The following is a 24,044-nucleotide window of genomic DNA, read 5'->3' as shown; positions in this document are numbered from 1 at the left end:
TTGTATCTACTTTTGAGCCGCTTTAACGACTGAATCGATAAATTTTTACCTTATTTCAGAGAGCTCTCCTTCCAAGTCTCTCTGCTCGGAGACCATTTATGCATTACTTCTTTTTAGTTTAGTTCACTGGAAGTGACTTGGATAAAAAACGAAAACAGCGTGGAGACAAAAGTTAGAGAGGCGAGGCTGTTTGGACATGCGCAGAGGGAAAGCGTTACCTGGATGACGAATGCTGAACATCAAGGAAAAAAAACAGGAAGACCACAGAGGAGATTCAAGGATGTAGTGAAGGAGGACATGGAGAGTTATATTGGCAGCATTTAGTGTGATAGAGGATGGAAGGGATAGGATGAGATACTGAAAGATGATCCACTGTGGTGACCCCTTAAGGTTTCACCCTGGTTCGATTTAAGCAACAAAAGGTAGATCTTTTAGGTTCATTAAAAGATCACGGTTTGGGCTGAAATCAAATCACATTACAGATTCTGTCGAGACTAAGAGGCAGACCTCTCTCACAGGTGCAATTGTAGAGTCTCAAAAGAAAACAAGTGTTTTGAAGTTGTTTTTTTATTATTCAAAATGAACATATAATAGAAAACACTCAAGAGAACCTTGGCAGCCATACTCTAAGGGGGTTAAAATAATCTAGACATACACAAACGGACAGCTTTATTTGCTTTCATATAATACCAGAGCTCATTATGCAAAAACTCACTGCTTTAAGGTTTGTTTAGTATGAAATCCCAAAATGAGTTTAAAACTTTAGAGTTGTAGGCTTTTCTCTTCTCAGATTGCTTGAAAGTCATAATGAGGGATAGCAGCTACCTAACACTCAAATCTCTAATTTCTTAAAATGTAATTGAATCACTTCCAAAATCTTTAATCCCTTCAATCAGGCACCAATGATGATTTTTACATTGTTCGATGCTGTAATTTCTTTTCAGGTTGATAAGATCATTTAAAGTATCTGAGGATTATCTGTTAACCACAAAACACAACGTGTGAATTGTGTACATTTTCAACGTTTAGCATCACAACTTAAAAAGGAATCTGGAAGAAAAATCAATCAAATCATGATTCAGGTAAAATCTCCAGTCAGATGTTAAAACTGTGTTTTCTCAAAGTGAGATTGCAACAATTCTTGAGGTGTGCAAAAGTACTGACCCAGGAAATATTCTAACTACTGCAAACACAGACGTGTTCATTTTGGCCTCTGAGGTGTGAATGTAGTGAAACTAACAATATGCAGCTCTCTATTCGGGACCTCCATCACTCCGAGATGGAGGGCTAGCTTTAGAAAAACTTGGAAGTCCAGTGTGCACAGGAAGGTCAGGAATCATAACACATGGAAGGAGATAAAAGTAGTATTTTCCATAAGACACAACCACATAAACACAGGAGGGCAGCTGCGTGCCCTGCTGAGCAGTAAACAGTCTTTAATGCTGAGTCCAGCATCTCAGCCTCACCTCTACATAAGCGATGTGAATCGGAGGTTCTGTCCAAACGTGCGTTTGAAATGTGACTCTTTGCTGTTTCATACTGCTGTTGTGAATGTTTTTTTTTCCTGTCCGTTTATGTTCAGCGAACATTTTTGATAATATCCAAACATTTACATCACTAGCTGCAACTACGGTAAAAGGTCACTTCACGTTCACTCCGAATCCTCCTCCTCCTCGGGTATAAACGGTGGGTCATCGCTCGTCTGCTGCTTTGTGTCGAGATGCAGCTCTCTGACTGTGAGGATGCGGATGAGCATGGCCTCCATGGTGGTGTCATCCAGAGCGGTGGAGGAGAACCACAGCGGGCTGTTGGGGACACAGCAGCGCTCGGGGTGCAGGTAGAACATGTTGGTTCGCTGCTTAACCGACTCCGAGCTGGGCGGAAGAAACAGGAACAAAGATTTAGATCAATGTGCTGTTAAATCAGAGTAAAATGAGGGTCGGCCAGTGGACCATCTCAATCCAGCCCTCCACATCCAAACAAGAAATAAACTTTAAAAGAATCAATGAGTGGCAGGTTTTATTAGTCTTTACTGACATTTAACACTTAACCTTTTATTAGTTGTGCAGTAGTGCAGATCAGGCAAGTGGCAAATGTCGGCTCATTTAAATGTTATGACGCTTAATATTTCAAGTGTAACTTATTATCATATTTAAATTTAAATAAAATTTAAAAGTAATATTAAAAAAAGATATTTCCTATTCCTCTAAAAGAAGGAATAACCTGCAACCTGCATATGGCCAATAAAGCATTCATTCAAATTCAAGTCATGTGATCAGTGTATTTTGCCAAATGGGAAACTGCATCTTTAAAAAAACCCAACAAGCCTACTTCATGTAACACAAATGAAACAATATGATGTCACAAGTAAGAAAACTCAGAGGTTAAGTTCAAATTTAAGGAGATGAATGAGAGGAAGGTAGTTAAGTGCAGAGTCTAAACTTCTCAGGCAGATCCTTCCAGAGCTTTGGTGCCCTGAAAGTTTAGCAGAGGAATACGTCCAACCTGAGCACGAAAAATCAAGATAATGTTTGGCTGAATCTGGCATATTTTCATGATGCATTTGTGTTAGTTAAAATCCTTCTTACATAAACAAACATAAAACTGGAGCTTCTGTCGCGATGCTGAAAGTGATGTGATCTCTTCTTCTGGTTTTAGATCAAACTCTCTGGGCTTAACTGAGCCCACTGAGTGAGTTTTTATTTGTACCTTTCAAAATACTGGTTTTAGACAGTTTTGTGAGCTACTCCTGTAATATCAGGTCTCAAAATCTGACAACAAACAATATATGCGCCACAAAAGAAGCGACTGTAGCTCAGGAGCTGCATCATCCCTTTTTTTAACCAAGTAGCTGTTGCAGGCCAAGAGGCCCCTGCAAAGGTCACCAGTCCGTCGCAGCCTAACACAGATAACTAACCTCACCTACAGCTTATTTAGAAGAAGCAAACAATCAAGTTTTTGTACTCTGGAAGGAAACCTACACAGGCACAGAGAGAAAATACAAACTAGACACTGAAAGATTAAATAAATATACCTATTTAAAATAAACTGAACATAGCAGTTATGTGGGAAAGGTAATGCAAGATTATTGTGCAGCCATTTACTTCACAAAGTTCACGTGCTGAAAGCGGAGTCCAACCAGCCACAGATCCATCACGAGTGCACCAGTGGTTGTACAACACTCACCACTTTGAGAGGTAGAACTCGTAGAGTCTCACGGGACAGCGGAGAGGGTTCTCCGTGTTCTCCATCATCTCCAGGATTTCTTCTTTACTCTCCTCTTCCTTCCGCTTCTTCGCTGGGCCACCCTCTGCATCTGAAGAGGACACATACAGACAGTGTGCAAGTTTCAGGATAATTTGTACATGAAAACAGTCAGAATCTGTTTGACTGCTAATTTTAGGTGGACTGTCGACTCTTAACTGCAAAATCAACGCGTTTAGCTCTGTGTGTTTAAATCTGGCGTTCTGCACGTTGGTACCTGACTCCGCCTCGGGTCCGGACAGCGGTGGGTAGAAGCGCAGGAATGTGGTCTTGGTGTTGTTTAGATTGGTTTTTGTGCAACGCATGACGTGTGCAAAGGACAGCTGACGGTGCTGCTCCACCTTGGTGAAGCCAAAGTACTTGCAGCAGAAGAAGAGCAGAGTGTTGAGGAGGACGATGGGGGAGTACGCCCCCAGCTGTTTACAGTCCCACAAAAACTCCTCCTCTACACGGGAGTGGATATAACCTGCGGAGGGAAAGTGACCCGCTGTAAATCTGAGCAAACAGACGTTCGTTTGTGTAACACTGACAGAGACAAAGGTGGTGTTGGAAACTCACCACTGGGTGTGATTGAAGGTTTGAAACCTCGCAGCAAGTTGGTGAACTCAATGGAAAACTTGTTATAGAAGCGATCCATGAAAATGTTCTCCACACGACCGTTTTGAAAAAGATACTGCAGAGAAAGACAAAAAGTTTAGAGAACCAGGAAAGTAAAGGAAGTTTGGACTATGTTAGAAAATGGTTATAAATATGATGACATGTATATCTAAGTGTATCCATATTTACACTTAGTTTCTCTGAGAAAAATGTCTTGCCTGTTGGATGCCGAGGCAGAGGTAAAACATGGTGTCGGGCGAGTACGGCTCTCCGTTTGGTCGTTTCACCTCAGCGATGAAGCAGCAGAGGCCGTAGCTGAGCTCAGCGGTGGTGCAGCTAAGAAGATCCTCCTTCAGCTCCAGAGGACGCGCTGACATCAAGATTAAAAGCCATGTTTGTTTGTTTTTAATTATAAAGTCTTAACAGAGACAGGAAAGTCAGAGAATGCAGGAAATGCAGCCCGAAGTGCTGCAGTGTTCAAATGCATTTTATATTCAGACTTACAGCCAAAGCGTGGATTCTCCAGGTTGGGCTGAGTTTGCCTCCACTGGATCCATCGCTTCCAGGCATCAACTCCATATTCACTCTTCAGTTTTGGGATTTCTACTTCCACGGGCTTTTTGGAAGTACTCTTTGCCGAAGACGTTTCAGCAGCCTTAGACTGACGCTGTGGCTTACGACCCTGTGATAACATATAGAGGATGCATTATGGGTATATGTCTGTGAAGGTTCTCAGTCATCCAGGTCATCGTAGTCTAAGGAGCTTGCAAAGAAAAGCGTCTGGACTTCTTTAAGTTGCTTGAAGACGTTTCACCTCTCATCCGAGAAGCTTCTTCTGACCATTATGGGTATAATGGGGACATTTTAGACAACACAGACCAAAGTCATTCAAGTCTTGCAGCTCTGCAGCCTTCTTTGATAAAACCATGCTGGTTATTTTTATGTCCCCATCTAAAGGAGGGAGACATTTAAAACTTTTATTTAAATAAAGAAAAAGAAGGAAAAGGTTGAAAACCTACTATGTTATACTACTACTACTGTTTCCTGTTTTGACACATAATTATGGGTGGAGGGGTCACACGACGCCATCTTTTTGTTACATCATCTCCTTCTCTAATGTTTTGTTGCATATAAAGCCAGCTTTAGATGTGTAAGCAGCAGTTACCCTCTTCTCTCTGGCTTTCCTGTGAGCTTGTCGTCGTACTGGAGCAGCAGGCGGGGGGCTTGGGGACTTGTTGCACTGCTCTCTTTGTTTGGCCATCCTTTCCAGAGTTTCTGGCAATGACATGACATCAAACATGAGACTAAACGCGCAAAAGCCCAGAGCAGATCTTTGAAGGGGTTAAAGTAAAAATGTCCAAAGAAATGTAGATAAACTGGAGATAAACTCCCTGAACGTCCAGTATTATGGGTGTATGCCTATCATCTCACCAACAGTGAAGTCGGCTTCGATGTCCATGGGAGGCGGACCAGGAGGTGGTGCGGGCTCGGGCTCACTGGGCATGCCCACAGATACATCTAAAACTGAGTTGAACTTCTCGCTGGCGTAGGTTTTACTTGGCGACAAGGGCCCCGCGTCAGAGGAGGCATCCTCCCAGCTGTTGAGGAAAGTGGCCAGTTCGTCGGTGTCCAAGTCATCACTGTAGTTACTGACATGGTCTACAAAACAACCATCACACTGTCTGTTAGTACAGCATGAATACACTGTTAATAACATCAAAACTATCTGTATGGGAATAAAATGATGCAACTTTGACAGATAACTTGGATGAAATCCTAACATGTGCACGCTGACGTTATTAAAGTTAATTAATTATGCATTTACAAAACTAAATTATAAATATGACAACATTTCTTTAGTTTTAGTCAGTTTGGTCAAATATGTCAATACTTCCTTCAAGAGCCACTGGTGCACAAACAAAATAAAACTTAATAAACACAAAACTACAATAGCTTTAACTGTTTAACCCTGTAATATGATGGCTTGATGGCCTTGAGTACCCCCTACTTTCATCTTTTCGTGGCCTCATTAAATGTTTCGTCTCACCATCTGTGACAGGTGCTTCTTGCTTTTCAGGCGTTTTCTTCACCGCTTTTTCCTCTTTGCGCGTCTCCGGCTTGTCGTTATTCTCGTCGTCTTCGGCCACCATCTCCGCCATGAGGATGAGTTCTGCCTCGTATGGATCGGACGGGATCTTCTGTTTGATCTCCTGGATGGTTTCCACAATGCGCTCAGCACTGTCCATTGTCACAGGAAGAAACATTGGCACAGGAAGCTGAGGTAGAAAGAAAGAAGGAGCTCATGAGTGGGACCTTAGTAAGGGCAAAAACAAAGCTGAAGATTAAAGGAGTGTGTAATGTAATTTATCCATGGCGAGAGCCTATCCCAGCTGCCATAGGGCAAGAGGCAGGGTACACCGCAGACAGGTCGCCAATCATTTGAACATCCTGTCTGAATCAAAATGCTATGGGTCACGGGGTCACGCCTATGGTTCATGTGTAAATATATGCGCCCATTTGTTGAGCTACATGTTTTACTTCTTGCTGCTGTTTTTGTTACAGTGTTACAGTGCATGGTTTTGTCACAAGCATGTTAACAGATTCCCAAATAAAATCCATCTTGATCTTAAAATTCCTCATTTTAATTATTCTAAATAAACCTTAAAAAGACAAATGTAAATTCTAAGACAAAAAGTTATGGGAAAACTTTGAATTAATTAGAAATAATAAAGTTCCAAGGTGGTTGCATTGTTAGACATACAGGTAACGGCAGGCCGACAGGCTTGGGAGTGCACTGGCTGTACATGTTCATGGGTACAGGAAGGTACACCGGCACAGGAACAGGCAGGATCACCATTTTTGGGAAGATATCATCTACAGAGAGAGAAAAAAAGGGAATAGTAGTCGTGATTAGATAAGAACATGGCACAGAGTTTGCTCTTGCAGTAAGTATGTTTAAAGAGGAAGCATGTACAGTGTGCAAAGACAAACAAATACTTTACATTTAGTCTTGTCTGTAAAATCGTGAGCATACATTAGTGCTCTGCCCAGAAAGTTCAAACTTCAAAGCATCAGTTAAGCATTTGAATAAGATTCCTCTCCACAAGCATTCGCTGTCTTCATAACAACATAAGCTTAGCTGATTATGACCCTTACCCTTTAACCTGTGTTTGTGACCCGAGCGTTAAACGCTGTGAAGTGCAGCTAGCAGCAGTAATTCAGCTGTAATCAATCAGATTGAACAGCTATTTGAAGCTTTTTAAACACAGAGTAAAGCGGAGGTGTTGCCCTGACAGAGACACTGCCTGTGTGCTTCTTTTACCCGTCTGTGCCTCCACGTCGACCGTCTGCGTTTTGCAGGAGACTCCTTTGTTCTGCACCAGCGGTCTACACAGCAGAGCCTTGTTCTTCAGGATTTTAGTCGGGGGAGGAGGATGAGTCTTCACCGTTTCGGTCTGAATGCTGATCTGAAGGACAGAAAAATGACAATAACATCTCTAAAGTTACTCATCTGTAACACTACACGGGCTACTTCCTTCAAGCTAAAAGTGACTGAACTAAATGTCCCAAAGATTTCCTTTTAAAAGCAAAAGTGCGTCATTTCAACTAAGAAATATATTTTTCATAAACATAACTTACACTGAAAAAAAGGAATTGGAAAAAATACAACTGTATACAAAAAGAATACATGAATTTAAAAAATGTACTTACGTGTCCAGAGGTCTTTGACTGAGAGTTTGATGCTGTACCTGCAGAAAAAAGGCAAAATATGAAACTCGTGCAGCTACTGATGATTAACAGTACAAAATGATTTCTTTTTAATATCTTGCGTGTGTTTGTTTTTGTTTTGTACTTTGTTGGGCACTTCTATCAGAAGTGTTAGGTTTTCCTTTTGGCGTGCCAGCGAGCGAGATGACGTTGGCGATCACAGGTGTGGCCTCTCCTGTGCTGGCTGAAAGCAAAACAGCAACAAACTTAAAACGTCTCAGTAGGAAGTCGCTCCCGACTTCTTCCTAAATCCTCAGAGAGAGGCATTCTTGGTCTTACTTTGTGACCCAGTTGCAAAACATTTTTTAGTTTTTCTAGTTTAAGAATTAAGTTGTGGGGCTTTACAAATTGTGGCAGCACTCTTTAATGCATAGAACTTGCAATACCAAAGTATTGATATATGTATGTGTGGATGTACAGCTGTATACACGGGCATATATTGTCTTCCCATGACCTCATAATATTTTGTCTGTTTTGTTTGGTTTTGTTTGTCTGTTTTGTTTTTCTGCATAAAAATGTTCCTAAATAAATAAAAAGTATCAAAAAAAAAAGAATTAAGTTGTGCACGACTGGTAAACATTTAGCTTTGTTGCCTTAATAGTTAGTACCAGAAATATTCATATTTTATTAAAGAACAACAACAGTTAACAGCTGGTGTCAAACATGCAGTCCAGTGTTGCAGCAGCTCAGTTTTACAGTCTTGCATGCAATGCAAATGTTGCCATCAGATGATGAACGAAACAGTCAGTGCCATCCAACTTCACATTGACTCATTCATGGAGATTATACATTACACTGCAACAACTGTGCATGCGGTGGGCATCAAAGAAGCTGACAGTGTTGTCTCGGAGCTGTCTGCGTCCGCAACACAGTATGAATCTAGGCCTCAGTGCCTCTTTGATTTACCACATTAGCATTTCTTGATGGTCTGTCTTTACAGCAGCACAGTGGTTAAGGCTGTGGGGTCACAGTAAGAGCTCTGTGGGTTTTCTGTGAGGAATTTATATGTTCACCATGTGTCTGTGTGGATTCTCTCCAGGTGACAGTTTCTTCCCACAATCCTGAGACGTGCATGTTATGTTACATAGTACTTCTAAATTGGCCTTAGGTGTCAACATGACCACAAATGATTGCACATCTCTCTGTGCTAGCCCTTAACATCAAACTGGCCACTCAATCAAAAGAAAGTAATACTTCGCTTTACTACAGTTTTAAAGACTGCTAAGGAAAGCTTAGCCAAACTCATCAAACCCAAACTGATTTTATCAAAAGCAGCAGCTTCAAAAGTCATTAATTAAACTTTAAACATGTCTGAATAAGCCTCACTCTATTCTAGCTGTCATAGGTTGAGGCAAATTACACCCTAGACAGCATGCCAGTCCATCACAGGGCTGACTCAGAACCTCACACTCCTGAAACCAGTTTAGATTACTCCAACACTTAAGTAAAACAGGAGGAAACACAGAGACTGGGAGAACGCACAGGTTCCACACAGAAAGCTCCGCCCAAAAAGGCCGATCAAACCGGTGAGGCAACAGTGCTAACCACTACACCATTAAAAAATATATATAAATCAGATGAAGTTACAGATTCAAACAGGGATAAAAACACGGTATGCACCTTTCACGACTTCACCCTGCGTGGCCACTGTCTCACAGCAGAACTGCAGCAGACAGCTGAGGTCGCAGAAGTGTTTGACTTCCCCGAGCATGGGAAGGCTCTGCTTTAGCTTCCCTTTCCGCCCGCAGGTGTCGCACTTTGCAACCTGAGTGGAAAAGCAATGTGTTTACGTGGAGGAGGAGATCATGCTCACGGAGATTGCCGCTTTGGTGTAAAACTATGATTTTAATATCTTTACTGCGGTTTGCTTACGTGGCAGAACAGCATGGTGTACTTGGACCTGCACTCCTCCGAGCAGAACTCCTCCGTCGAGCCTCCGTACTGCGCCGTCACCAGCTTCTTTGAAACGGAGTGGCAGTAAACACAGGAGTGACAGTGCTTCCCCCAGTTTTTACTCAAGTCGTGTCTGAACAGGAGCTTACAGCCTGGACACACAGAAATAAGTAAAATAAATACAGATTTCAGAGCAGAATCGGGTTCTTACAGCTGACGAATCGATTTCCACGACTCCTTACCGTCGCTGCAGAAGTAACAGTCTTTGTTGTTGACTCTCTTCACGTCTCTGGTGATCTTTTCGATCATACAGTACTCGCACACACTCGTCACGTTGTTGGCTTTCTTAAACTCGTGAGAACAGTCCACGCTGCACAGAAAAACCATCTTGTCCTGCACGCACACACAGAAGGTACAAATCATGAGTAATGTCAGCCTGAACGGACAAGGTCTATTTTCTGTGTTCATTTTCTTGAAAGTGTTGACAAGACTTTACCCGAGAGGACCAAAAGCATTTCAGGTCCTCATCCGAAATGCCGTGACTTTCATTTAAAGCCCACAGGAACACTGTTGTGGTATTACTGATCTCTAAATGTAAAACTTTCCACTCATAATTTATTTGTTTCCATTAATTACCTTCATTTGGATGAGCTCAGGTTTAAAAGTGATGACGCGGGAGCACTGGAAGCAGTTCACTTTCTGGGACACTTTTGCCTCCTGTTGCACTGGCGTTGTACTAACGGGCTGAATTTGGGACGATCCCATGGGCAGCTTCGTAAAAACATTCACCTGCTTCTGCGACTGCTTAAATTTTTCCTAAAGCGCAGAAAAAGAAACAACAGAAGTCTGAAATACCAGCTTTCATTTTTCAAAAATCTTTCTTAGGTTTGTCTTTAAATAACTTTAAGTAAATACCTGAAAAGCCATGACACACGGGAGAGTGCAGAAATTCCTGATTGAGGTATCGGACATGGCCAGGTGGTAGGACGGTACGCTGTTTTTGCCACAGTTATCACAGTTTATCCGAGCACCTGAAACCAAATTAATCCATCATAAACAATCATTTAACAAAAACAAGTACAAGGTTTAATCTTCAATGAGAAGCTGGTATCGCGTACCTGAAGAACTAACAGTCTGGACTTTGTACGCCATCACACAGCTGCTGCTGCAGAAAAGATCCACAGAGTCATCACTGTTTTTGCTGTCCACCATTTCTGCCACAAAGCGGGCGGTGCGACACATTGTGCACGGCTGGGTCATCTTGGTTATCTTGCTTTTCTGTGAATTAATTTTAAAAAACAAATATGAGGCATGTTGCAAACAACCTCAACCGTTTTAACTCTCAGAGTAAGAAAGAGGAGGCGAGAAAGTTAACTGGCTTTGTTTCCCACATGTGCTGACACTCACTGCAGGCATGCAACTTTAAAATAGTGCTAAAAAATTTAACTCTTTCCCCTATAGAGTCGAAATCTGAAGACCCCCTCTGTTCTTTTAATGAACAGTTTAGACACCACCAATAAAGTTTGCAGGTTTTTCAAAGGGTAGCTCCACATGCAGAGACCACCCTCTGCCTTCTGAGTTACTCAAACTGGGCTTTCAAGAGTTCAAATGAAGACTAATTCAAAATAAATGTATCTGCAATGAAGCAGAGAACTGTTTCCATACCTCTTTGTATTTCCCCAAACAATCCAGGTTGCACACGGTTTTGCTGCCCTCTTCCAGCTTCAGCATGAGCGGTTTGCTGTGGCAGTACGAGCCACAGTTGGCGCAGCCCGCCATCGAAAGGTTATTTACTGTACGGAAGCGGTTAAAGCAGGCGTCACTGCACATCTTGTGGACAGCGCCGCTCAGTATCACCTCATGTTTGCTCTGCAGAGAGACGACAAAGAGCAGCACAGGTGAAGAGTGTTCACACTATCAGCATAGTTTCATATGGTGTAAATAATGCATGAGACAACGAGGACATTTTTAACACGGTTTGGATAATTCTATATTAAATAATTGAAATAATCATTAGCGGCAGTCCTGTTCTGTTCGACTTACGACACAGTATCTGGTGCACATGCTGCAGAGTGACTGTGGTACAGTCTGTAGAGCTTTCACAGCAACAGCAGTTTTCCTGAAGTTGGAGACAGTTTTCTTGTAGTTGAAGGACGTCAGGCAGATCTGGCCACAGAACTCTTTCATGAGTCCTTTGAGATCCGGAGCCAGGATGACGTCTTGAGGCCGAATTATCAACCTAAAGGAACGAGAGGAAAAGAGGCCAAGGAGAAATCCAAATTCAATCAAACTACAATGCAGTTTACTTTGAGGCGTATCATTTGGTGACATTACTTCACCCATCAAACAGTAGTAATAACAGTAGTAAGCCTACTCTCGTCTGCAGAACTCACTTTTGGCAGTTGTGGCAGATTTTAGTGGCTCCCCTGGCCTGAGACAATGAGAGGCAGGTGGTGGAGCAGAAGAGCGCTGGAGAGCCCTTCCTCTGGAAAGCCGTCTGTCCCTTCATCAGGTTCTTCTTACAGTGAGCGCAGAACATGTGCGAAGACGGCGGGCTAACGATGGGCAGCGTCTGCGTTTCAGAACTCTCAGAATACACGGATCCGATCCTCAGGTCCTCCTTTCAACATGAGAGAAACGTCAGTAACGGTTCAGGGATTCAGGCTTCATTCTCAGAAACTGGACCCAGACCAGATCCTGACTGATGATGTTATATATTATTATATTATACTAGCAGCAACAGATTTTCTCTTTGGTGTTCTCCGGGTTTCCCACAGCTGTGGAATTTTCTAGACATCAGCTAAGGAGATCCACGTGACAATGAAAATGTCCAAGCTAGTGAGATCTGACACTAAACAGTTTTAAACCTGCAAAGTCCAAATGTGACAACATGTCATGTTCTGCCACCAAACCTATCACTTACACAAGTAATCATATGTTTGCAGCTGGTTTCCTGCTGCTGTTAACTCCATGTAAGAAAGAATAATTCTCTTCTTCCTTCAATTTCCAGATTTCAGGTGTGAAAAGGTTTTAATGCTGCAAAGTAGTGAATTAACCATCTTTTATGGCAATGGTGTAATACTGGTAGAAATATGTTGCTTTAGGAACTACGTGGATATTTCAGGAAGTCTAGTTTGAGGTACAGATCTGTGAGTCTGAACCTTTTCCTGCACTCTGGTTTATTACAGGAGTGGGAAACGCACTGCAGGTTTTTGATATCACCCTGAATCAAATAACTAGTTCATCACCAGGCCTCTGGACATATTGATATTGATTTAGCCATTTGAATCAGCTGTGTTGGATCAAGGACACGTCTAAAACCTGCAGGACACCGGCCCTCGAGGCCTGGAGTTCCCCACCTCTCGTCTATTAGACTCAGTGTCAGTCATGCCAAGTATACAATAGCCAGAATAAAGAACTGATGAAACGAAGAAACCAGTAATTATCCTGAAACATGCAAGTTCATGTGTGAGTCTACCTGATCTTGTCCCAGTTTTTTTTTGTCTTGGTATCATTGCTGCTCACAGACTGGCTCCATACATACAAGTTACCCCCTCCAACTATCACAAGCAAGCCAGAGGACAACCACTCTCAGTGTTCTAGGTCTAATGCAGGGTGTCCGGTCATATGGACATGCCCAAACCATCTCAAATTCTCAGATTCTGAAAGATTCTCCTCCTTCATATACGCAGGCCTGTTCTCCCTCTGTCGTTGTCGTAACTTCCACCTTTTTTTGGGACCACTCCATCATACTCCCAGCTCGTGTCAAGTGTTCTTTTGCAGCCACTTTGGACTCGTTGTTTTACACCTTTGCACTACAGACATCATGTGCCTCTTCCTTTCCAGCCTTTTTGTTCACTACATGGGTTTTGAATATCAAATATTTCATTTCAGTAACTGCTGTTCCATCTCCCAAACTTTCTGCAACTGTCTCCACACCTGATCGTTGCGTGACAGCTCTGCATACGCTTGCCAAATCTAATAGCATAACTCCACAAATCCTTAAGCAGAGTGTGTCTCACCCTTGCAGTATTAGGCTCATCTTTCACACTTGCTGTAGAGGAACTGGACATTAGAGCTTGTTCATATTCCTCATCCACCGGCTCGTCCTTCACAGTGACCAACGGAGGTGAAGGAGACAACTTGACACTTTGGGTTGAAGTGTGCAGCCTCTCCTAGAACAAGGAGTACATGTATATGCTGTTTATTTTGACGGAAAGCTTATGGCGACAGCCTAATCAATAGTTTTCGATGAACTTTCACGTATATTAATAGAGCAGGTAAGAAAAGCCTGAAACCTAAATTCTATCTTACTTCTACTTACAACGTCTAATCTCGGTATAGAAAGCTTGACGACTTTCATGCCGTTCAACATCATCGCCGGTGACGAGCTGTCTCTTCCTACAAGAACACGTGAGCAGCGTGTGAGCAAGTGTAAAAGGAAGTGAACACAAAAACATGAAGAACATGAATGAATGACAACATTCACAACTGTCACTGTGTCGGACAAAACAAAATTCATACTGAACGACGGTCTGAGTGTTAAGATATTTAAAAAAAAGATTGTGTTTTTAGTGGCTCTATGGTGTCATGGTTTAATCATTCATTTAACCAGTCAATGATCCCTCGTTTAACCCTGGGAGGAGACAAAAATACCTCCAGGGTTGCTTCAGGAAGGGAACCTGGTGTAAAACGCCTCCAAATCAAACATGCTCGTGAATAACAGAGCAGCCGAAAAGCAGCTTTATGTTGGGAGTGAGCCATTAAACTCAAAAATATTCAGCAATGTTAAATTTTATTCAGTGTTTTCTTAGTTGCACAGTTACAACCATTTTAACCAACTAAGAGCCAAAATGCTGAGATGCTTGTTTGCCTTTGACCATTTCAGAAGGGACAAATACTTCCTTTATTAGCGTGTTCCCTTTTGGCTGCATGTGTAAACATAACAGGTCAGCACACAGCAGCAGATCTGTATCACTTTATTTGATGTATATCTCTGCATTTTAATTTCTATCAATAACAAGAAAAAAAAGAAAATTGGGTTTGTTCAGTCAAATTTGAAAAGATCTTTGGACTCTAATAAAGCATAAGTATTTCACAAAGGTTCAGTCAGGATAGTCGTTTCATTTGAACCGTACCATTTTAGTCTTGTTATATACAATTTATGTGTGTGGATTTCTAGGGGTGGTTTTCTGTTTATTTATTACAAATTTAATAAATTTAACGAAAATATTAATATTAAAGTTTATTCTGCTGCCAAGATTTTCCACATAATGAGATTTTAATTTCGTACTATTTGTATTTTGGCATTAAGATCACCCACCTGTACTTCCTGTGGCCTCAGACGATGGAGACGAGCTGGACTGCATCAAGTCTGAAGTTGTGGGTTTTACATCAGCTTCCTCCGTAACAGAGTTACTGTCCTCCGTCACTGAGGCTGTGTGGGAATTTTAAAGCACAGCATTTAGTGGGATGATGAAAACTACGCCTTGTTGAGAGACTTTCTGCCATGCTGCCTTTAAAGGAGGAGTGAAAGCATTTCTAAAGCTCAGTGTGCTCTGACGTGGACTCGCAGAGGGTTGCAGGGTAACAAAGGTCAAAGGGTCTTTTTAAAGAAGCCTGTCTGCATTTAAAAGTTACAAAATGTTTGTAGTGGTCGCTTTTTAGGAAATACATTTTTGGCCTTTAGCAGATGAAGGAGTGTCAGGGTAGATGTTTTCTCATATTTGCTGATATTAAAAGTTTTATTTATTTAGATAATTTCCTACAAGATCATAAAGATTCTATTTTGCATCTACAAATGTACCAATCAAAGAGCATCTTTATACCTGTATTAGAAGCATCAGGTGAGCGGCTGCTTTCCATATCCTTCAAGCTGTTCTGTTCCTCCTCTTTCATCTGAGCTTCCTGCTCCACCTGATCCACTGTACCGATGTCCATCATCTCATCGAGTTCATCGCCCGCTGTCAAAACCTTTGGTTTACAGCAGATGGATGACTCCTGCTCTGTGCAGACTTCCTCCTTAGTGTCATTGCTTGTGTCCATGTTTTCATCAGTGTTTTTTATTTCTTTCTCCTCCTCACGATCAGGAGCTACGTCCATGCATGCATCCTCACTGACATCTGCTACTGCAGGGCTTTCCTCTTGGCTCTCATCCTTCCCTGCAAGATCTTCTGCCTTTGACTCAACCCCTTCATCAGATATCACCTCAAGACCCTCGTCACATTTCACCTCAGGAGCCTCTTTTTGGGGCTCTGTGGTGCTACCTGGCTCACCATCATTAACCGTAACGGTCTCCTCTGTAGAAAAAGCTTGTGATGGAGATGTAGAACCAACAGAGTGGATCACCTCAGTCTCAGTTTCTTTAAGTTCTGCTTCTTCACTTTCCATGTCTTTTTCAGCAGCAGCAGCATCATTATCCTCTTCCCTCTCTTTGGAAAGTTCATGGGAAGATTCATGAACGTGTTCCGTTTCTCCAGCGTCCACCGATGCTGCTGCTTCTGAAACTGCCTCCACAGCCTCTCCATCGGTCCCTTCTGTTACCTATGATGGACAATAGACAGTTTACAGAACACACAAGTCTCTGCTCTGTAACTAAGCCAATCACTAATGTCCACAATGGACAAAAACAGAACAATTAGTTCTGCAATTTCTAGATTTGCACTTCTATAAAATATGATATGCAGCAACGACTGCGAATCTGAGAATTCAATTATTTTTATTGTCATTCCAACAGATGTATTTACAGGCAGTAAAAGTAAATTTTGCACTCAGGTTCTGGTTAAAAGCCAACATAAAAGAGAACAGACAAGAGCAAGATATACAGAAACAAAGAATACAAAACAACAGAGGTGTGTGAGGCAAAGACCAGATGAAAGCTGACCAATAAAAACTAATTTTAGAAACCAAACATTTATATCTGCACTTCCTGCATAGCTGTGAGTATTTTATGCTGTGTCCGTTTTAGTGTTTTGAAAGGAGACTTCTTTTAAAGACCCAAACATTTCTGTCACTCCTCATGCATGGTGGGGTTTTAAAATAATTAAAACACTACAGATACATTTAAAATCTTTACTTAGCTACGCTGACGCAACTCAACCAGATATGCTTCTTCTTTTTTTTTTAAGATATTCACTCAAGACCGAACATGACTGTGTCTAAGAGTTTCAAAACCACAGGGCTGTGAAATATGAGCTGCACAAAGCCTAAGTACGGCAGGAAACACGTCCCACCACTCTGTAGCCAAATTTAAACAAGGTGGTTGTTGTGCAGTTAATAATAAAGCTCTAAAATCAAAACCAAGTACAGAAATGTCTGCCAAACACCAGTTTAATCAAAGAAAGACTAAAAAGCTGTCTCAGACCTAAAAATATCCATCTTTGCTGATACTGAATTCTCCTGCAGACTCATAATGCCCATGATGCTTCACTCTTCAAACTAAGGTGTTTGAAACACAAGCAGAGGAAATGGTCACACCGCAGGGATGTGCATACCACATTAATATAACCTCATTTTAGGGATATAAAAGCGCTACCATAAGCTGATCTGAAGCACTAAAAACACCGTGAACTGCTTCCATGTGCAGCAGGATCAAGCTCAGCAGTGTCTGCTTCTCTGACTGCATCGTGTAATTAATTAAATAACCTTTAAAACTATCAGTAGGGCTAGTCAGTGCTCAGGTTTGGTGCAGGTTAAAGACGACCGCATTTTGCGAAGCTAAATTCTGCAGCACGGATTTGTGCAAAGTTTAGCAGCCTAAGTTTGCAATAGAGGTACCTTATCAGGGACCATTTAATAAACACGGGGTGTGTTTCACACACACACACACACACATACATATATATATATATATACACACACACACACACACACTCAGTACAGATTCAATGCAAAGGTTTAATTTCTGTTTTAGGCGTGCAGCAACACCATAACAAGTTAGCTTACTACAGCGTGGCTGCTGCACAAAGGTTTGACAAATGGCTGTAATACTCCGTTAGACTGTAGGTAATGGGTGTTATTACCTCTGTACAAGTCACTTTCTTGGAGTTAGCCATGTTTTGTTGATATATTAATTAGCAGACCTGTAAAGAGAGAACTACTAGCTCAGCCTTTGCTAAGCTAACGCTAACCTGCTTACAGATCCATGCAGCTACGACTGCGGTTAGTCTCCCTCCGTGTTTTCACCACGCAATAAATAACCTCTGCACATGTTAAATACCCGCTCTGTTTATAATTCTTTTGGATGCAGATATATGATTTTAAAAAGTGTAGTTCACCGCCGTAACAACGTGCACAGAATTACCGCGCCGACCTGCACAGGAGTCACTTGATTGGTGGTCAGACGTTCGCATCCGCTAGTTCCCGTATCGGCCATGGTGGTCCCAAATCACCAATTCTTTTAGTTTAATAATAAAATGCGACTAAGCAATGGTAAACAAACTCCAAAACAGAAAAACGTTTCAAATGCATCCCCTTGCTACAATCATATGCGTCCAGTCCAACAGGACCGTTTGTTTTCCTTCTTCTTCTTCGGTCAAGGTCTACCCCATCTTTGGGGTTGCTTTTCCGCCTCCTAGTGGCAAGAAAAATACTACAATGGTGGGAGCCAAAATAATATGTATCTCACCCAAATAGAACTGCTATTTGTATTTGTTGGTATCATAATAATAAATTGTATTTTGTACAGTGTTTCAAATGTTACACATTTAAAACGTCTTCACAGAAATAACCAAATAAACACCAAATAACATAAACGAGGCCAATGAAAGGTAAAACATTACAGTAAGTGAGAAATTTCTGAAGTAAACAACAGTTCAGGAAATTGGTTTTAACTAAGCACCAATCTTGTACGCCAGTAAAAGTAATTTTATCAATACACAACATAGTTTACATTGTTATCAGCAAATTTCTGCTGTTGACAGAAACAGGGCGTAAACACACTTTGTGCCTTCATGTGAATAAAGTAGAAACACACTAATTTGCATACACAACACACATGTTGGACTGTTAAAAAGAGCACAAAGGTTTTTATTTTAAGCTTATACAGTCTGTTTTATAGTTTTGAAAGAAATAATCTCTGACTGTATCAGCATGATCAAGATTATTTGCTATAAAACCATCAATATATATATCAGCATAACTACATTTTATTTTCTGTTAGTGGCTCATTAATCTGCAAAACCTTACTTTTTCATGCATGTTTTTTTTTCTATGCTATCTTGTAAAATAAGAAGAAATGAAGAGTGTAAAAAATGTAAACATGACCAAACCTATGCTGACATTAAATCATAGAAACCTAGTTTATCTACAACTTCGTCATGCTCAGTCATGTCCAGCGCTAATGTACAGTTCAGTCTGAAGGTGTCGGAGGTCAGACCTCTCTGTCCGGTTCTTCCAAATAACAAAGGGAAAAACTGGGCACTCTTCATGTGTTATTACTATGTTGAAACCTGGACAATCTATAGATCATCCAAACAAGGTAATCTGACCTAAATCCTAAAAGCCACAGACCTTTAAATTAAAAAAAAAAGAACTGATAATAATGCAGACAGGGCTGCCCTTGGACTACAATGGAGGAATCATTCATGTCATGTGTGGGGTGTATTTGTTTTTGGTGCTTCTTGCTGGAGCTTCAGAGAGGTTATCTTGCTGTCGAGCTCATCCATGAAGCCTTCGTCCACAGACTCCCTGTCTGCCTCCTCTCCTTCGGCCTCGCTGGGTAGAAATACGTGAATCTGTGTGCGAGCCGGACCAGCAGCCGGGCGCTGACTGCAGGTCAGAAGGCAAGGCTTCCCAACCACAGACAAAGGCTCTTCCTTATACTGGGAAGCTGAAGGCCGGAAGTCACCGTGCAGCATGTCTGAGCTCAGAGCAAGGTTGTGTGAGTGGCGTCTCACTGGTCTTGGCCTCGAGCTCGGCTGGATGGCGTGAGAGAGGTGAATAAAGGTCGGTCGACTGCAGCTCGAGACCTCCTGGTGGGGCTGGCTGGTCTTATAGGGGAACACGGAGGATGACTTGCTGAATGAAGGACGCGGTGGTGGTCGTTTCTGTAAAACACTGGGGCGACGGTTCAGAGAGAGTTCCTCGAACAGGAGGTTCTCATTTGTGGTGAAGAGGGATGGTTCACTGAAACTGGGGAACCAGACGGAGAGAAAAAAGGAAATAATTTTCAGTAATGCATATTACTAACAAGAGTAACAGTCTTCAGCCATGTTAGTGGCCCTGTGAGGGTATATTAAAAAATGAGTGACAAAGTGAGACGGGCACAAAATTATGAATAAAATAATAAAACAGAGACATTAGAAACTGTTTTTAATAGGTGTGCCAATAAATCCTAAAGCCTGAACCATGAAATAATTACAGAAAAATTCAAATTTATTCTATTTTTAAAAACATTAATTCGCATATATGACTTTTAATTGATATCATATTTGCTGTATCTGGCTTTTCTTTTAAATTATTGCTTAAAAATGTACTTTGCTATTTTTTTTCAAGGTTTTTTGAGGGAAAGAAATCACACTAATGATGTAGAAGTCTCAAAAATTCACAAAAACTGTATGTATCAAATATACACTAGGAGGGAATGGCTAAAGTTCAACAGGAGAGATTTGAGAGATTTAGGAGCAAGTTTAGCAGCATTCATTACACAGGCAAAAAGATTTTACGTCTTATAGCCATTACAGCATAAACCCCTGGTTAGTGAATAGCCCCAAATCACAACAACAGTCACCTTAACGCACTTTATACTGTAAGGTACAGACTCTACAATTATACAGAAAACCCTCAACAATCAGACAACCCCTTTTTACAGGAAGAAACTTCCAGCAGAACCAGGCTCACTGATTAAGCTTGAGGATCATCTATTCAACTCATAATGGGAATCATAATTTACAAACCCCACAAAGCAGAATAAAATGATTTGCAAACCTCATAAACCCTGATTTTATTCACAATAGATTCACAATACTTAACACAGAAACTGAGACCATACATTCACCAGAAAAGGGTTTATTGGTGCCATAAATCCAATGAGCAGGTGAGTCATTTTTTGCACTTTTTGCTAAAGGGGGTGAGACCCCCTGCTGGCACGGCAAAGAAAGTGCAGGTTTCTCACAAGCTGCTTTTTTCCTTTATTTATAGTCTATATACGGACAAAACAGTGATCTCCTTACCAAAAAGAAACAAAGTCTGTATAAGTATTGATTTTCTGGGGACAATAGACTTTGTATACAGTTTGCAGCAGACATGCAAGCAAGAAAGACTTACAATGAAACAAAAACAGAAACACAATTTTAATAAGATACTAATAAAAAACAACAGGCCTGTAAAAAAAATAAAAATCAAAGAAGAAGAAATTAAATAAAAGGAAAATAAAACAAAGCATCACATAGTCAGATTTAGTGTGTAAAGCTACAGTTTTATCACCACTTTAATGTGTTGGTGTACTAATTTCACTCAGATCAAAGTGCTGCACTGACCAACTCACTCTTTTACTTCTATTAAGGATCCTCATTACTCTACTGCTTCATTTATACACAGTAAGATGTATTTTTTCTCAGAGGGATTCAACACACACACACACACACACACACACACACACACACACACACACACACACACACACACACACACACACACACACACACACACACACACACCAGAACTTCCTCTTCATTTACTTGGTGGTTATTCAAAACCTGCTCTGCTTGGGTAAGCAGATGCCATCAAATACTCTGCTGGACAGTGAGGGAGGTGTGTTTAAGAGCCTGAAGTGTGTGTTTGTGTCTCACTCAGGTTTCGCCCTCCTCTGAGCGAAACACCACTGGGTGCTGCATCAGGCGGTAGATCGGTTTCCACGCCTGAGATTTATGGCACATTGGGCTGCGGCCCACATGAAGCCATCAAACTGGGTCGCTTCTGAGAGGAAACAATTCCGGTGTAATTCCAGTCAAGCATCCACTCCACGCTTTAACAGGCACTTTTGCTAAAGTGAATAGTGGAGATGACACACACGGTGGGATTAATCACTTTCAAAGCCACAGCTGCATGATTGGTACTGAAGGTCAGTGAGTTACCAGGACATCCTGGTATCATTTACATGACGGCTTTAGTGTTTATGTTATTAATACACCTGATGTTCCTTTTCCATAGGATTTCACCTGACTGATGGATAATAATATAACTCTGAGTATATAATGTAAATAACCGAAGCCTTCATTCTCAACCCGGGGTCCACATCTTTAGTACCACATACCATTTGTATCTTTAGATGCTGGGTATATATAAGAATCCATACATAGAAAACACATAAACCTCACAGATCCTACATTTACAGCTCCATTAGACCAGTCTTGCAGGACTCACAGTTAAAATGATCGTTATTTATCGTACACTGGGTCTCGGTGAAAACCCAAATCTCTCCTTTTTGAGATCCTTTGCTTTTCTTCTCAAACAGAAGGTTCGAACAGCAGGTGGGTAAAGCTTCTCACAGCCAGAGCTGTCCGCTTGTGATGACTACATTAGTTATATCCCTTCTCACCGACATCACAGAGAGCCAAGAGCAGGAAAAAAAAGAGTGCAACTGAGTGTTCAGAGCAGCCTGAAGCCCGAGCTTTAGGCTCACAGGGTTTCCAGCTGACCACTGAGCTTCACGTGTGCAGAAAAAATCGTCTGGACGTGTACTTGCTTCTATCTGTTCATCGGTACAGGATGCCAACATGCAGGACCTACAGTCTGAAAAACTAATTTGTGATCTTTTAAATAATTGACTTATTTTTTTAAAGTGGCTTTTTTTGTATATTTATTTTCTATTTATTACATTTAGCATTATTGTTGTGGGACTTCTGCTGACTGTACAACAAAAATAAAGACATGCTTGATTGTACTACATATACCGACCTCATTATTTGGATATTTTCAATATGATCATCCACCACTTTAGCAGTATGCATATAATATGTGTAACAGAAAATCAGGAAAGTATAATCAGTCACTTATAATGTCAGGTAATGCTGATAACACAAATTTCAGCCAGAATTTATTTAAACAGCTCAATCTAGAAAACAACAAAGAACAACATGTTTAAGACTTCATGTTGATTTTATTCTTTTCATTCATGAGGAAAAATGTGCAATACTGCAGGCGTCACTGACACGAAACTAAAGAGAGGCTGAGATCAGAATAACTGGATACAAAATAACCGAATGACATCATTCCTCCTCCGAAAACATGATGCACACAAAAGAGATATGTAACAATCTAATTCATGTATTAATTAGTATATAGTTTTATTAATTATATGAATTAATCTCCACATTATTGTCATTTTATATTGTTTGGACTTTGACCTGTCAGAATGCATCAAGAAAGTTAAGTTATTTCTACTTCTCCTTTTGTTTCTTTACTTCTTACCTGAGACGAGCCATGCTGCTTCGCCCGCGGGGGCCTTTGGCTCCAGGTACGAGCGAGGGCAGCTTCAGGGGGGTTTTAGCTGCCCTGTTTCCCACCGCTGAAGGTGGAGGGAGGATGGAGCCGGTGAGCAGGTAGGTCTGGACCAAAGCTCCACTCCTCTGGGCGCCTCTCTGCCGCCACGATCCGCCGGCGTCCAAACCCAGGACAGCTGTCGGGGGAGCAGCTCCAGCAGTGCCGCTCATTTATCTGTGGGTGTGTTACGCCTGCAGGAGAATACACCTGAAAATATGCTCTCTAAACTAATGTAGACACTGATTTCTGCTGCAACACATGAAGACTAGTGAAAGTGATAGCATGGTCACGAGGTGGATGGCAGATATGGCTTCACCTAAAGACCTGGATCTATAGCCTGCCTGTCTACAGGCTGCGGGGGGTGGATGAGGAGGACATTGTACCACTTCTATCTGTGGGCAGCGGACCGCATCAATGATGCAGGGCCATTAATGATGCATGAATGGAGCCGGCCAGGTGGACACTACCAACTCTCCCTCGCTCCTTTTCCCTCTTCACCAGGTCGGCTTACAGTCGAGGGAGCAGGTGGTAGGTGAGGAAGTGTCCAGGAACAGGAAGCTCTTTTTGCAGAAATATATTTGTGAAACCTGTTACTTGTTCTCTATGAAGGTTTGTTAATATTTGTTCTCTTAGATTTGAAGCATGTATCCAAGAGAGAAAGTCCACGTTAATATTTTTTTTGGAAACAATATCATGTCTGTCTGAGCGTTATCCAAAAACTTTAACTCAGTGGTTCTTAACCTTGTTGGAGGTACCGAACCCCACCAGCTTCATATGCGCATTCACTGAACCCCTCTTTAGTGAAAAATAAAATGTGATTTTTTTACTGGTACAGTTAAAGTTTAACTCCTTCTGAGAAAACAGTTCTCCTTCACTGGCCGTTTATTTGGCTTTGTATGTCTGGTATATTTAATTAAACTTTAAGCTTCAGTAGCACAACAGCAATCTGACAGCTTACATTTCTTAGATGTTTTCATACAGAAAGCATGAGCTGCTTAGAAAATAAGCTGTGATGTAAATGAATAAACCCAAGTGAATAT

General features: G+C 41.4%; 1 protein-coding gene across 3 annotated transcripts; it reads right to left on the bottom strand.

Annotated features, from left to right (window-relative positions):
* Positions 1-551: 551 nt before the first annotated feature.
* On the bottom strand, positions 552-18,084 carry zmym4.1 (zinc finger MYM-type containing 4, tandem duplicate 1). 3 transcript variants are annotated; one of them, XM_082521106.1, is made up of 27 exons: positions 17,834-18,084; positions 15,351-16,065; positions 14,846-14,959; positions 13,847-13,923; positions 13,545-13,697; positions 11,916-12,142; positions 11,566-11,761; positions 11,188-11,391; positions 10,641-10,800; positions 10,438-10,553; positions 10,159-10,338; positions 9,765-9,915; positions 9,502-9,674; positions 9,250-9,394; positions 7,715-7,813; positions 7,573-7,610; positions 7,184-7,328; positions 6,623-6,735; positions 5,909-6,137; positions 5,293-5,520; positions 5,027-5,136; positions 4,366-4,543; positions 4,080-4,231; positions 3,823-3,937; positions 3,482-3,730; positions 3,187-3,316; positions 552-1,874 (listed from the first exon to the last, which is right to left on the bottom strand). In XM_082521106.1, exons 1-27 carry the CDS (start codon positions 17,894-17,896, stop codon positions 1,652-1,654), a joined length of 4,683 nt encoding a protein of 1,560 aa, XP_082377232.1. In that variant the 5' UTR covers positions 17,897-18,084; the 3' UTR covers positions 552-1,651. The 3 variants fall into 3 exon arrangements, with proteins under 3 accessions (XP_082377232.1, XP_082377234.1, XP_082377233.1); XM_082521108.1 differs by lacking the exon at positions 17,834-18,084 and adding an exon at positions 17,652-17,827; XM_082521107.1 differs by lacking the exon at positions 17,834-18,084 and adding an exon at positions 17,544-17,644.
* Positions 18,085-24,044: the final 5,960 nt, after the last annotated feature.

This window comes from Aulonocara stuartgranti (genome assembly GCF_965226115.1).
Source record: "Aulonocara stuartgranti genome assembly, chromosome: 22".
Classification (NCBI taxonomy): Eukaryota; Metazoa; Chordata; class Actinopteri; order Cichliformes; family Cichlidae; genus Aulonocara; species Aulonocara stuartgranti.
The sequence above is the reverse complement of the archived record's forward strand: the minus strand, read 5'-3'. Positions and strand labels throughout refer to the sequence as shown.

What these genes read in the sequence shown, in the direction of transcription:
- zmym4.1 (XM_082521106.1), bottom strand. Translation starts at nt 17,896, where the DNA reads ATGGCCGATACGGGAACTAGCGGATGCGAACGTCTGACCACCAATCAA. An exon ending in GTTTGGGGAAATACAAAGAG is followed by an intron (nt 10,801 to 11,187) that starts GTATGGAAACAG and finishes ATTAATTCACAG; the next exon opens with AAAAGCAAGATAACCAAGAT. An exon ending in ACCTTCAATCACACCCAGTG is followed by an intron (nt 3,731 to 3,822) that starts GTGAGTTTCCAA and finishes TTCCCTCCGCAG; the next exon opens with GTTATATCCACTCCCGTGTA.